The sequence below is a fragment of the Mytilus trossulus genome, chromosome 3 (genome assembly GCF_036588685.1).
Source record: "Mytilus trossulus isolate FHL-02 chromosome 3, PNRI_Mtr1.1.1.hap1, whole genome shotgun sequence".
In the NCBI taxonomy this organism is placed as follows: domain Eukaryota; kingdom Metazoa; phylum Mollusca; class Bivalvia; order Mytilida; family Mytilidae; genus Mytilus; species Mytilus trossulus.
In genome coordinates this window covers 75,154,787-75,170,232 of record NC_086375.1, presented here as the reverse complement: position 1 = coordinate 75,170,232, position 15,446 = coordinate 75,154,787, and the positions used below count along the sequence as shown (strand labels likewise).

The 15,446-nt window shown below is 31.3% G+C and overlaps 1 protein-coding gene across 2 annotated transcripts in view; it reads right to left on the bottom strand.

The window, feature by feature from the left end:
• LOC134712414 (helicase-like transcription factor) overlaps positions 1-15,446 on the bottom strand; it is a 57,645-nt gene that overhangs the window by 25,055 nt on the left and 17,144 nt on the right. For both annotated transcript variants that reach the window (XM_063573937.1, XM_063573936.1), the window contains exons 6-13: positions 12,666-12,740; positions 9,645-9,810; positions 8,274-8,422; positions 6,999-7,209; positions 5,059-5,176; positions 3,791-3,873; positions 1,373-1,570; positions 9-284 (exon numbers count right to left, since the gene is read on the bottom strand). In XM_063573937.1, coding sequence (XP_063430007.1) covers positions 9-284; positions 1,373-1,570; positions 3,791-3,873; positions 5,059-5,176; positions 6,999-7,209; positions 8,274-8,422; positions 9,645-9,810; positions 12,666-12,740 — 1,276 coding nt within the window. The remainder of the gene's footprint in view (positions 1-8; positions 285-1,372; positions 1,571-3,790; positions 3,874-5,058; positions 5,177-6,998; positions 7,210-8,273; positions 8,423-9,644; positions 9,811-12,665; positions 12,741-15,446) is intronic.

Sequence of the window (15,446 nt, the reverse complement as noted above, 5' to 3'; positions counted from 1 at the left end):
ATATTTACCTGAACTAGTATTAACAAAGTTTTTAGCAGCCTTGATAACTTTATGTCTTTGTCCAAATGCATCAATACCTATGCTTCTCAAATCTTCATGCCCCATTTCAACCAAGATATCAATGGTAATCTGTTCTCTATCAAATATTTCTTTTAAGTGGAGTAATTCTACACTTTTCAATAAAGTCAGTATGCAGTCTTCTTTGACAGCATCAGGTTGTTTTGTGGATACATCAACAGTTGGAGTAGGCTTTTGCTTTTCACAAGGAATACTTGCAGTCGGCGCTGTTAAAGGTAAATGTATGACTATAGGTATCCGGATAATCTAAAGAATATCTTGTCCTTGATAATAATCTATCAAAATGATCTCAATCAGATGGACATGTTTCCTTAAAATAATTCTATAAAGCAAATATTGTAAAATTATAATTTAAAAAATTAACTGAAAATTTGAGGACATAAAAATAAAATTAAAGCTGATCAATGAACTATTAAAATCAGGTTTAAAGTCAGATGAACCCAGTCAGAAAGACATGTACATGTACTTCTTACAATCATTAATACAACACATGCATGCAGGTGACCTATACATTACAATATTAAAGTGAGAATCAGATAAAAACATAAAAACTTAAAATTGAAGAATGAAACATGAAAATGTAGTCATTACAGAAAATGAAATGTTTCAAGCAAAAAAAATAAAATCACACAGTAGTTAGTATCTCTCATTTTCCCTTTTATTGTTATATTGTTTACAAAACGCAAACATTGAAATATATATATTCAAACATAGGAAAGTTCTTTCAACAGCCAGAGCTATAGGCATAAAATTATAAGTTATCAATGTTCATATCAATAGATATGGATAGTTTAACACCCTGAAGTACCCCAGTACACCATGGGGGGTAGCCGAAAGGTGTTAAAATAACGAATTTATCCTTGGTCTTAGTCCGAATTGGTAAAGTTTTATGAAAATTTGGGAACAAAGTGTAACGTGAAAACGACGTTTTTTTCATTATCTAAAAAAGTTTTATTGAAATTTGGAAATTTTACATATTTTTTACGAGGTGTAGGGTACTACCCTTGGTAGAACCCTACAGGTAGTCAAATATAAGACGTTTTTAATACAGAGACAGAAAAACTAGATTGAGATTGTGCTGATCATTTTTTTTTTGTAAATCCTATTTTTTTTTACATATATTATTACTAAAAACAAAAGTGACTATCATCTTAAACTTCTGCAAGATAAAGATTTTCTTTTTAATATCTTAAGTGTCTGAAGCATCAAAAGCATGTTTGACCAAAATCAACCCTAACTTGTATTCACAATAAGGCCATGCATTTATATAATATACCTTTAACCTGCATCATACCTGGTGATTGTGTTGGTGAAATCAAATCAATAACTTCTTTCTTTGTTTCTACAACAACTTGGGATATAACTTGATCAGTCATGTCAGTAGGAGATATTTTTGTACATTTGGAATTTCCCTTTCCTTTTTTTCCAATTCCTTTTCCTTTTGCAATTGTTGAGTGGTAGGGTTTGTCATCACCTGATTGTTTGGCCTTTACTGTAAGAGAAAATAATGTTTATTGCAGGAACAAATCTTATCTATCTAAGGCATTTATACAAGACCCTTACATTTAAAATTTTGTTGATTTGGCTTTTTATAGTTCACTATACAATATCTATTATGTACCTCAATGAAGGCCTATGTTTGTCTCATTGACATATACACACATAAGTCTATAAATGTCTTGCATTAGGTGCAATATTTAATTTTTAAAGGTCAGCACAATCTGGAACTTAGATCACTGTTGAATTGACCCTTACAGATGTATATATGTAATTCTTATAAACAAACACATATGAAAACGTGACTTACCAATCATAAAATTCATATAAAATTTCAGAGATATGATAGACCTAATCTAAACACATAAATCTGACACAGTGTGAAAATGGGGTTAAAGCCAGTTTAGTTTACCAAAACAATTTTATACATATGTTTTTTTTGGCATTTCAAGCTTAAGGCAAAAAGGCTTTCCTGGATAAAATTTATTCAAGAAACAAGAATGTGTCCCCAGTACAAGGATGCCCCACTGGCACTATTATTTTCTTTGTTTCACTGTGAAATTGAGGAAAAAAACTAAAATTACAAAGATCATATTATAGGGAATAATTCTACTGAATTTCAAGTTGGTGGGACTTTAGCTTTATCAAAAAATACCTTGACCAAAAACTTTAACCTCAAGCCAGACAAACGGACAAACAGACACACAGACCAGAAAACACAATGCCCCTTTACTATCGTAGGTGGGGCAGAAAAATCATATTTATCAAAGTTGTACATATATCAATTCCAGTTTGTTTTGTTTGGTAAGGAACATGTGTTTATGCTATTTATAGAATGGTCTGTTTGATTGGATATATAAAGTTTGCGGGAAGAATTTCATGCACATGTGGTTTGACAGTAGTTAAAGTCATTCGAGTTATTGCAGTCAAGTGCTCTATCTATACTTTTTTCCAAATGAATAATTATGAAAATTATTTATTTACAGGTTGATAGTCCAAGAAGAGTCGCAAATATTGATGTTGAAGTGCTAGTTAGAGACGAGACAATTTTCATTGATATAAAATGAATTACATGTACTTATTACCTGAATCAAAATGCACTTGACTTTTGCAAGTGGCTACTCCCATGTGAGAGTTTTGTATTATATTGTAACAAAATGGGGGTTCTTTGAAATGGAACTTGTTTTCCCTAAAATTGTGTGATGATGTTGTTAAAACCTTACAGTTTATTGACTGTTTTTATTTTATATTTCTTGTACAACTTTGTGTAAACATTGTTAACTTTTTATTATTCTTAACGTCCATGTTTTGAATTTATATTCGGAACTCCCCTCGATTGTTCATATCAAATGAAGTACATAAACGTTTACCAATCGTTCCGAACATTATTTTGGTAATTACCAATTCCGGTTTTGGTAGTTTAGGTATTTTTCACCACTGGGAAATGGTAAACCATTTAGGTACTATTTTACCATAGTATAAATACAGTGGAGTAAGCCAAAAAGGCTTCAGTACGACTTTACCCTGGGCAAGTGACACACGCTAATTCCAAGCGATTAAATAACCAGAAATAACCAGACTATTTCCGTATAATGTTGGCTTGTTAGTTCCATAACACGTTGTATTAGAGAATTACTTCTCGAGAGAAACGTTATCTTTTGACATTGAATTTGCGTTACCATTTGCCGATTACCTTACGTAAACTTTCTAGGTATTTATGTAATATAGTTCCGCTATCCATTTTCTTTACGATATTCTAATAAAGTAAAGTATTTATTTGTTAAACTAGAATACTGTTACTTAATTTATTTATTATGTGTACGAATTGCTGATATTTATTGCACGTAAATACAAGTTGATTTTTATTCGACGAGTTTGTTATTCTTACAAAAACCTAAACGGAACCAAACTAAGATCTATCAGAATACCACAACGTACCACAAAACCTATACAGAACCAACTGTAGATCTACCCGAATACCACGATACCAGAGAACCACGTTACCAAAGAAGAGTCGCCAGTTATAACTTTAGTTCATATATTCCATTCTTATAGCAACACACTAAGAGTTCCAATATTTACAGTTAACACCAAAGCCTGACCGCTCGGTTATCGTTACAATATTGATAAATGTTTTATGTTTGGTTGAGGTTACAAATTAGAACATAAGTGATGAGAACTTGACACTAGATATAGGCATATATTCATTACCTACCTTTCTTACTTGGAGTTTTAATTTCACCAAACTCTTCATCTGATCCACTGTCTTCTTCATATCTTATTGGCCTTTTCACCTGTCTAAATCAGTATTAAATTCAACTCTGATTAATATTTCATATACATCTTTGAAAAAAGTATTTTCTAGTCAGCGGAAATGGGAATTCAAAATTTGCTTCTGTAGGTGATTACCTATTTTGAAAGTGCCTTCACTTGTTTCAATGTATGTTTAAAGTGAACAGCTCTTAATGCATGTAATAAATTATTAACTTCGAGTGTATACAATTTACACTCGTATAAAACCAGAGCTTTTATGAGTGTCAACTAGCCAATGGCTGGTTTTACTGACCTTTTGATAGCAAATTAGTATAAACCCTTAGACTGCTGCATTCATTTTTAATGTACTTTTGTGTATTGCTGAATAAAATTTTAATCACTGATGAAATAAACATGTTCACTTACAATTGCTGTATCTTTGTAAATATTGAATATTCTCAATAAATGTTATCTAAAAAAGTATTGTTAGATTCTGTATTTTTAATTCATTTTATTTTTGTGTGACTCTCTGGTCATTTTTTTACCTGTACAGGTGCAAATAGAGGTAAAGAAAGGAAAACTTTTTTTTCTTCATGTTTTATTAACGAATCAATAAATGTAAAAACTTTACAAAAGTATCCATGAGTACAAGCTTGAACACATATAGTTTAAAATCTCCTAAAAGAAATAGTTTCATTGTGATTATCAAAAGAAAATTTCTCCGACCAACTACCCTTTTTATGGAACAATTTTCCAATATTTTCCTCTGACTTTCACTTCCATGTACACATATATTTATACGACAAGTTCATTGTAATAGCTTTCATCAATAAATAATCTTGACAAACTTTGAATCTATTGGTGTAAGTGATCAATATTGATTCACATTTGAAAGGCGAAATGATAAACATCCCAAATCTTGTTTCATGTCATCCATTTCTAACAAGGTCCTGGCGTAGCAGTAGCACACTGCTTTATCGGAACGACAATAATTGCACGTAGCAGTGTAAGGATTAAATCCTTTCAACTTCTAGTTCTGCTGATAACACAATTCCTTTTTTTTAAAAAGCTTTTCGGATCTTTTTTGGCTATTCGAGCTTTAATTTGTTCTAAGCAGAACCCTAATAAAACTTTTTCTAAATAAAAAATTAACCTTTCCATTTTCTTATCTTATGTATTTAGTTCATTTTAATAGAAAATAGTTCATTAGCTAGTTTTTAACATACAAACCTCCTTGGTCGTCTTGCATTTTGACATGGTGATGAATTTTCTTTAGAGTCCTGTACATCTGGTTTAAAGTCTGGATCCTCTTTCTTTAACATACAAGCAGCATCTCCCTCACAAGTTACTGAGAATATATAAAGGACTTGTAAGATTTACATTTAATGATAGTGATCTGACCTACAGTAATGAAGGTAGTGTACTGACTTAAGTTCAAAAAATTTCCATATCAACTAACAGAGGGTTCAAATCATTACATATCCTAAAGTCAACTTTTCCTTTTACTGCCAGAATTCAAAGGAAAACTTCTTTTTATCAAATAGAAAATATGTAAAACTGACATGTTATAAGGCCAATTAAAATTAACTGATAGGTTTTCATCCACGCCCACCCTGATTTTTTTTCATTTTGAAAAAAATGCTATTTCCAGATTTTGTTCATGTCCGTTACGTGTGACAATGGATTATTTCGTTTCATTCAAAACTTCTGGTTTCAAATTTCAGTTTTGTATTTATTTGATTAATCTAAAGAAAATGATTAAGTCGACATATTCTGCTGCTCTATGATAACAACATCATGCACCAAAAATAGAGATTGATTATGAGAAGGGCATGAAAATTTTCGGGTTACATCATACAAGTAAAAAGCTGTGTCCAGGAATGCAAATCGCGGTACGTCACAAATGATTTTAATTTTCACAATAACTTTGTGTAAGGAAATTTGGACTGTGAATTCAATGATATTCAAAGCACAAGAATCGTGGAAGATATTGGTACAAAAAAACATGACTGGATTAAAGAAATTGGCACAAGCATAAACTTGTTAGATTTATAACAGTATATTGAGCTAAAAAAAGTCAACAAACATTGATATTATAGCAAACCCTTTAGATTTTAATACCCATGGCTTGTCGTTTTTTGTTGACAAACAGGAAACACCCTCTGTCCCAATACCCTCAATATAGTCATTAAACAACAACTTCTTTTTGGTTAAGTTCATGTTTTACATCATAATTATATTTGCATCTTGCTTTAACACCAACCCTATTACTTTCAACACTGTTTGAGTTTTTATTTTATTCTGTACTCATAATACAATAATGTTGCATACATTCATTGACATTTGTACCAATTAATACATTTGGTTAATTTTATGGGGACTACATAACCATCACTTAGAAAGCAAAATAAATTTGGTGTAGGTATAGTCCAACTGAAGAGAGCATTTCTTCACCTTTTTTTTTACGTTTATAAATAGGTTTCTAAAGTGGCAAATTCATGTATAACAGTCAACTGTGGTTGCCAATCAGAGATGTTTATTAAAGAGTCAGAAAAATTATGTACGATTCCTTATACATATATATACATGATATAAGCTTATTTTACGCCTTCTTATACCTGAAGAACTCATGTCACAAAAGGGTTTCTTATGAAATAAAAGTTAAAAAATAAAATTCTCCCACCCGCCTCTTTTTTTGTCAAAAATTTGGATGAAAATCTACTACTTAATTTTAGTTGGCCTAACTCAGCTGACAATTTATACACCAAAATATATATATTACATTAATGTTTTTCGCTATTTTTTAATACTGCTGAAAAAGCTATGGGATATTATTCACAAACTTCTAAATTCAAAAGCATTATTTCTTGAAATCACAATCATAACTATCCAGCATTTATGTAAATTATTAAACAATCACAAAACTAAATGCATAAACTAATTTTGTATTTAGTTTATTTGATTTCAACTAATCTGATCTGACAAACAACATAGAGATGTTCATGAAATTTGGTATTGATGATGTTTATTGTATAAATAGGTCTTTTAAGAGTGCTTTATAAGATATAACATGACAAAAGTTTAACAAGAGCATTATCTGATTGAAAATATTGAATGCCCCTATAATAATTGAGCCAGTCTCCACATGTTGTTTTGTTAAGAATATTTACCTTCCTCTAGATCAGATTCTTCTTCAGAATTAGTATCTGTGCTTTCTTCTTCCTCTGGAAGGTTGGAATCAAAACTTAATCCTAGCACTTTCTTTCTAGATATAGTTTTATTAATAGGCCCATTTTTATACGGCGAGTTTGAAGATTCACTAGTAAAATTCAATTTCAATTTCTTAAAAGGTTGAATACTTTTTTTAACATCTTGCACCATCTAAAAAAAAAAACATGCATAGTTAAAAGAATTATTTCATCTCCTTAAATAAAATCTAAGATGTTTTTCACTTAACCATTCAGTACAACTACTGTTTGTTCTTCATATACTAACCTACTAGCATTTTTTTGAGATACTCAACTAAGAAGTAATTTTCACACAAACAACTAGATATTTCAGTTCTACAGGAATGCCTTCATTTGTTGTCAGTGAACAGCAACAAAAGACTAACTCCATCCGTAATTTTTCATTTTACACTGAAATGTTCCAAAAATCAAATACAAATGTATAAATTGTATATTTTGAAAAAAATATGTCATTTTGATACACAATTAATCCTGCACTGTAACCAGTTAAATTTGTGTATTTGCAGATCTTAATCTAGATGATCATTTTTGCTGTTTTCTCTTCATCTGTAAAATTTTGCGAGCAGTAAGGCAAGGGAAATTCACTCTCAAGGCTGGTACCTCAATAACATGCTATATCTGTTTAATTACACCGAATGTTAATGTTCAAAAGCGCATTGATGATCGTGACGTCCAGTCGAAAAAGAGTATTTTTTGGCAAATACCACGGCAGAGAGGGTAAAAAAGGCATATTTTTTTTGCAAATACCCCAATATAAAGATATTCATTTGATAACAGTAAATTGGTGAAAAATACACTGGTTATCAACCAATCAAAACGCAGGATTTTTACATAAGATGTAATTATATATAATATATTGTTTATTAGATAATTGAAAAGGGTAAATTGTTAAGACGGATAGACACACATTTCAAAAATACTTATTATTTTGACCTGTCAATCACCATTGATAAATGAACATGAAATGAAGGTTAATAACTGTCATAAGTTCTCAATATAATCAACCTCAATACCATTTTGGTTAATCTTTGTGAAAATATAACATGTCTAAGATACAATAACTTAAAACAGATAGCTTCACTAGAAAGAGATGACAAGATACAATAACTTAAAACAGATTCACGAGAAACAGATGACTACGTCTAGCTTTTGTATGATGCAAATTAAATTGTGACAAGTTTTCTTTGAATAAAATACCTGTTGTTTTTTAAGAATACTTAGATGTTTGGATTTTCTGATTTGACCAGACACTGGCACTGCTATGGGTTTGTTATCTTTGAAGTTTGTCACTATAAGAGCAATCATTTCTAGAGTTTTCCCAAGACCCATATCATCTGCTAGGATACCTGAAATTATAATCATACATTAGTTTTCTTTATCTATTATAATGATTCAAATTTGATGACTGTACTTAGTAAATATGCTAACATCAGGTACTGGATTCTACTTGAAATTGTTTCAGAATTTGTTGTCCTGTCTTTTTTTTAAGCTTTCTATATGGTATGGGTCTTGATCATAAGTGACCTGCGGGTAATTTCACTTTTATTCTTTGATGGATAGTCGCAGTACTGAAAATCAGACCACATCTCCTTATTTTCATCAGGCAAAAATAAATAAATAGTGTGTTTCCTGTTTCAACTCCAAAAAAAATAGGTAGGGTAGGTAGGTAAAACATTTTACTTTATAAAAACATTTTTTTTTTCAATTGATTTCAGAAGAAAAAAAGTTCCAAATCAAATCGTTTGATTAAATTAAAGACTCTGGTAACGAGTCATGAAGTATATTACTTCAACAGAAATTGAGTCATTTAAATGACTCGAAAAAGCTTTTTAAATTAGCTTACCTTGAAATGTTTCACATTGTTTTTACAATGGAAAAGGTCAGAAAGACTCCTAAAGTTGCTTTATTAGATTAGTTTATAAGTTGGCTTTTGGCAAGATGTTGCCTTATGCCCAGTTGAAAAACAACTAAAACAATGCAATATACAGGCTCTTTTATACCTAAATTTCGACTAGAAAATGACATTTTGACTTTTAAAGACTCAGAACGTTATGTCAATGACACGTTTAACGACATTCGATACTTGCTTTACGGCAATTGTACTAGAATAACAAAGTTGACCTTTCAATGTAAACCATCGTACTAAATCAATTGACCAGGTATCCCTATGAAGCAATGATAAATGTGCATGATATGGAAATAATGTAACATGTAAAATCATCTTAATAATGAAGTTTCAAATCACGGAAATAATCAGGAAAATACAAAACAGGTAAGTGCATGCTTTAACTTTTACGTTGCATTTGATGTCCTAAATTACTTGAAGGTTATCTGTTTTTAACGGTTTTTATGCATTTTATATATATATGAATATTATTAAAAAGAAAACTTGGTGACTAAAACTGAACATGACCTGTTTAAGAACGGTAGAGTTAAGAAAAGGGGGCAACAGCGCAAACGCTTAAACCTTACAATATTAGGTCATTTCTTCCTAAGAAATTGTGCTCAACTAAGAACTTTTCTAATAAACAAGTAACACATGTTTGTCAAACTTTTTAATATAATAACCTCCTCTGACACTATTTGGTCTTTGATTCGTTGTGAATATCGTCACTGAATTGTAAAATCTCCCATTTTTTTCTTCCCAAAAGGGTGGAAGATGTGATCCCTTTTCCCTCTCTATCATCCATGATAGTGCTTGTTTTTGGTGGGTATACATAGTAGTTCCTATTGCCTAAAAGAAATAAAGTACTTGCTTTAATTAAATACATATATATTCATTCAAAAATAGTTATTTGTAGAAACCTAAATATGCAAGTCAGTCATAATTCAAGCTACAATAGTAATTTCAATGGTTGTAAATTAAGTCATTATGTAAACAACTTTAGCCATGAGCAGAGCATTCTGCTACCTGTTAAGGCTGTATAATGTTATACCACTGTCCCATGTTAGGGATGGTTAGGATCCCACTAACATGTTTAACCGCCACATTCTGTATGTATGTGCCTGTCCCAAGTCAGGAGCCTGTAATTCAGTGGTTGTCAATTTTCTATGTGTTACATATTTGTTTTTCGTTCATATTTTGTACAGAAATAACGCTGTTAATTTTCTTGTTTGAATTGTTTTACATTGTCATTTTGGGACCTATTATAGCTGACTATGCTGTATGGGCTTTGCATATTGTTAAAGGCACACAGTGACCTATAGTTTTAATTTCTGTGTCATTTTGGTCTCTTGTTGAGAGTTGTCTGATTGGCAATCATATCACATCTTCTTTTTTTTATATTAACCTGCAACCAAAATTAATAAGAAATAAAAATTATAACAGTTTACCATAGTCTTCTAAGGTCTAAAATTTACAATATGAGGGTAGGCCACTTAGAACTGAACTTAAAATTACCCTTAATTAAAGAACCTTAGTTAGCACGCTCACATACCCCACGTCCCCACATTGTCATTGGAGAAATTAAATAAGTGCAAGAAAAAAAAATTGTATAAGAAAAATTAATTTCTTGCCAATATGCACATCTAAATAGTATGTCCTTATTATCTACAAAATTTCATGAAATCTGTTGTGTGGTTTCAGAGGAGTTGAGATGACAAACTGTTGCAGAAGTACATTGAAGCAAATAAGTTCAAAGGGGCGTAACTCCTAGAAAAAATCAAAGAGCTGAATAGCTCTGAGGGGGAAGACGGCCCTTGTTTCTATTTCATTTTTTTTTAGGGGGGGGGTATCTTTTGATAGTCTTCATATAAAGAATGAAAAAAAAAAAGAACAGCTAGAACATGAGGAAGGTTGACACTATTGGAATCAATTGTTGTTTAATGAAATTTTGTTTCTTTAGTTTAGGATTGAATTTCAATTTAGACCAATGGAAGAGATCTGCATCTTCTAAATCTAAACATTCAATTAAAGTTAATAGTTAATTATCTAAAATTCAACTAGTTGAATTCTGTCATTCAAAACAACAACTACAATTATTTTTGAAATCTTAATAGTGTAAGACTGAACTGCAGGCTAGGGCCATTTTCCACTTTTTGTGACAGTAACTTAAGATTTTTAATTTTTTTCTTAAGAAAGTTAGGACTGAAAAATCTATTCAGTTTTAAATTTCCATTGATAAAGTTCCCAGTTACATCTCTCATCACAGGGATACAGGTACCAATAAAAATAACAATATGATTGATGTAAACTGTGTGAAGCTCGTTTCCAAATCCTACATTTTGAAATATTTGTAAAATTTCATGAATAAATAGGTTTAAACTACAAAATCCAACATTTGTAGTTTTTTTTTGTTACTATTACAATGATTATGTTGGTACACAAAATTTAGTTTTAATGGAAGACTACTTATCATATACTAAATCATTTAGTAAATGTCACATTTTAAGTGTTTATTTTAGTGGATAATTAGCTCTTAAATTGAGGTGCTCCTGAATTGGAGGAAGATTCTCAAAAAATGGAAAAGATCGTTTCTCTCTCCAATCTCATGTAGGCCCTCGGACTTTTGGTTACTTTGAAAGTTGTTGACCTAAAAATTAAAGTATTGCATGTTGATGTTTGAAACATCTACAGCAACCATCATTATGTTTAAATTTAACAAATACTATTTTTTGATAAGTGCACAATCTTTGAGAATGATTTAAATAACCGGTGAAGGATATCCCTGCTTATGCGTAGTGTGGCATTCCAACAATGACGTCACTATAAAATATATGGATATATTTAGAATATCTCGTCATACTGATTTTTCCGGATTGTAAAAGAAACGTAAATAGTATAAAGGAGAGCTTAATGTACGATAATTTCGAGAGAAACAGAAGGGAAATATGTAAAAAAAAGTATTTAAAGGCAATCTATTCATTTGTGTCTCCCCATCTGATCAATCTCAGTAAGATTTGTCAGGGGGGTTTTCAACACTATAAAAACAAAATGAATGATGTGAGGGAATGTCACTCTGGTCAACCCCATTGGAGATTGACGGCTTGAAGCCGTCTTCCCCAAAAATTGAATTGCAATTTCCCGTCGATATGCACAACTACAAAGTATGTCCTTATTATCTGAAAAGGTTTCGTGAAATTCTGTTGTGTGGTTTGAGAGGAGTTGCGATGACAAACTGTTGCAGTAGTACATTGAAGCAAATAAGTTCAAAGGGGCGTATCTCCTAGAAAAAAAATTGAATCGCAATTTCCCGTCGATATGCACAACTACATAGTATGTCATTATTATCTGAAAAGGTTTCGTGAAATTCTGTTGTGTGGTTTGAGAGGAGTTGCGATGACAAGAAACAGGACTGACGGGTCAAAAGCATTATACCCTCCGCAACTTGTTGCTTGGGGTATAATGAAAGTTGACTTAAATGTGAAACTTAACCAGACAAAAAAAATCATGATATACAAATTATAGTTATTCACATCATTGTCTTTTGGTCTATGTGGATAGATGTCTCATCTGCAATCATATCTTGTCATTAATTTTATATAAATTATTTGTGATATAAGTCATGCATGCACTTTAAGAATGAAGTTAAAAAAGAACACCACTTGGGATTCCTAAAAAAAAGTTGATTTATCAAAGACAAAAAATACCTTTGCTGGATCAGAAGTACTAGTTTTGTCACCTTCACATAGATTTTCAAACAATCTGTCCAATTCATTCTTTACCTGAATACAAATGTTGTCTAAATAAAACATAATATATAAACAAGGATATTTTAAAGTATTTTGGGAAATGACATTTTACTTCAAAGTGGAAATCAACCGAAGTCACTCTTTGGAATTTCTCAGTATCATTACCTTCATAAAATATTGTCATTCCATTTCAAACAAAGGATTTATTACTATATTACAAGTTTTTAAATTGTTTACAACAAGTTTGACATATTATCACAGTAAAAATAGAGTCCCTATACACCTACTACCATTCTACAGCATTCTTTCATTTACAACCAATAACAATCACACAAATCCTAAATTAATTCATTATATTCATAACACTGTATTAACCTTTTGTTTTTGAGTCACATAAGGCCACAGTTTTTTAATTTGTTGGTTTACAGATTTTCTCCATGAAAAAGTTGGGTCGGTCGGTCGGAAAAAAAAAGAAAAAAAAGATCTTTCAAGACAGAAAACTGATATGCAAAATAAAAATATATTTCACCTTTCTAATAATATGTTTGTCATACTATATATTCATCGTTCTTAAATTTTAGTTTGATGAAATATTATTGCTCAGCTGTAAACATCGCATGACATTGTCTGATAATTTCCCGTAAAAAAGGGGGTGGGGGGTACATTGACAAAGACAAAATTAAATCGTCATTTCACAAACAGATTCACGTCAGTTATTTGACTTAGCTTTTAATCAAAACTTGGTGAAAAATAATAAGCACGAAAACTGATAAAGAAAAAAAAAGTAAAAACGTCATACGAAAATAAGTTTCAACACACGTGTCAAAAACGTAATAGACTCGTCCACTGGAAAAACGAGAATATCAGGTTAAATAATCTGTTGTCATGCATTCCTGTTTTTTATCCAAATGGACGATATTTTTGTATTATCTATAAAACAAGAAAATATCAAATGATTTGTTAAAATTCAGTATTTTAACTTGATGTCTTGAACTTCCACCTGTACACATTTGGACAAGTCTATTTATATGAGAACATGCATTTTACGGACTGATGACAAATAAGGGAAACGAACTTATTGTGTGGGCACGGTATCGGGACCGTTCGCCCTAGTAACATGTTCGCCCTGGGTCTGTTTGCCCTGAGTTCGTTTGCCCTTAGAGTCCGTTCGCCCTACTAAAAAACATTAATATTCAGGGCATTGAAGTTGAATAAACTTAATCAGATATATTTCTATGGTATATATTTTTGAAATTTATGGAAACATGGAAATATCTAAAAGTTTATGGCTTGTTAAGGATCATTAATTTATTGTTTTATGACAAAATAGTTCGGATCACTGCTTATTGTGATACCTGTCTTTTGATGGATTAATAATATTATAAAAACAAATTTGTTTTGATAATATATTCAGCTTGAAATTAATTTAAAAAAAATGTACGATATGTAAAACGGATTTACAAGTTCATTCATTATAATACTCTGAGACTAGTCTAAGTTATACTGCATACATTAGTGAATGACTGAATACAATTATTTTGTTAACAAATATCAATAAAGATAAATACATTGTAAGCTAGTATTCTACTGCAATCAAAGGGAAAATGATGAAATTGATTGCGGCAAAATAAATATTCGGTGAATTTTTCAACAAACTTCAAAATATTTTGTTCACATACTTAAAATTATGCCACTAGACAACAATTAGAAAAAAAATAAAAATCAGGGCGAATGGACCCTGGGCGAACAGGTATCAGGGCGAACAGGTACTAGGACGAAAGTGAATCAGGGCGTACACACCCGGATTCATTGGTTTTAAACACAGGTTTCGTTCCGCAAAATTATTTGCGCAAACGACATTTCAAGGTCATTAATAATTGATTTGTCTATTTTTAGAAACGTAGACTGAAAGTTTCATTTTTCACAACAGAAAGTGTCATCACTTCTGTTAGTGATTAATGCATTTCATTTCATAAAAAAGGATATTTTAATTATTTTTCAGGGATAATGCATTTGTTAGGGTCGGCGAGAATAAAAAAAAACCTGAAAATTCGATTTTATTTTTATTTTGGAAATCGGCAAAATCGGGTGGGCGGATCCGTAAACCAACACATTAAAAAATCCTGGCCTAATGGTGTAATAAAATGCATCCAAAATCCAGATCAAATCAGAATCTGAATTAGTGGTAAATAATGTTAAACAAACCAAGAGAAAAAGGGATATATATGTAGGACTCAAATCTATGGCGGGTTCCAAATCTATGGCAGATTCCTAATCTATGGCAAATGTGACGTTACAAACGCCAAACAACTCAAATCTATGGCAGATTTTTGTTACTCCAAATCTATGGCAGATCTTGGGGAGAGGGAACCGTATAACGTCACAATTGAAAATAACGCCATATTACATCTTCGCTGCCGCTAACGATGGCGGGACCCATAGATTTGAACACCATTCAAGATGAAGATATTTCTATAAAAAAAATGTGCAGGTGGTTAAAAGGAAGATGTGAATTATTATCCCGAAGATGGACCAAATGTGCTGTACTGTATTATGGCGCCGCTTTTTTCAGTACATGTTTTAGAATTTTAGGATTTTTTGGGGTCTTTTTAGCTTGCTGTGATCCAAGGCTCCGTGTTGCAGGCCGTACCTTAACCTATACTGGTTTACATTTATAAATTGTAATTTGGATGGTGAGTTCTCTCATTGGCACTCATACCACATCTTCCTATGTCTAAT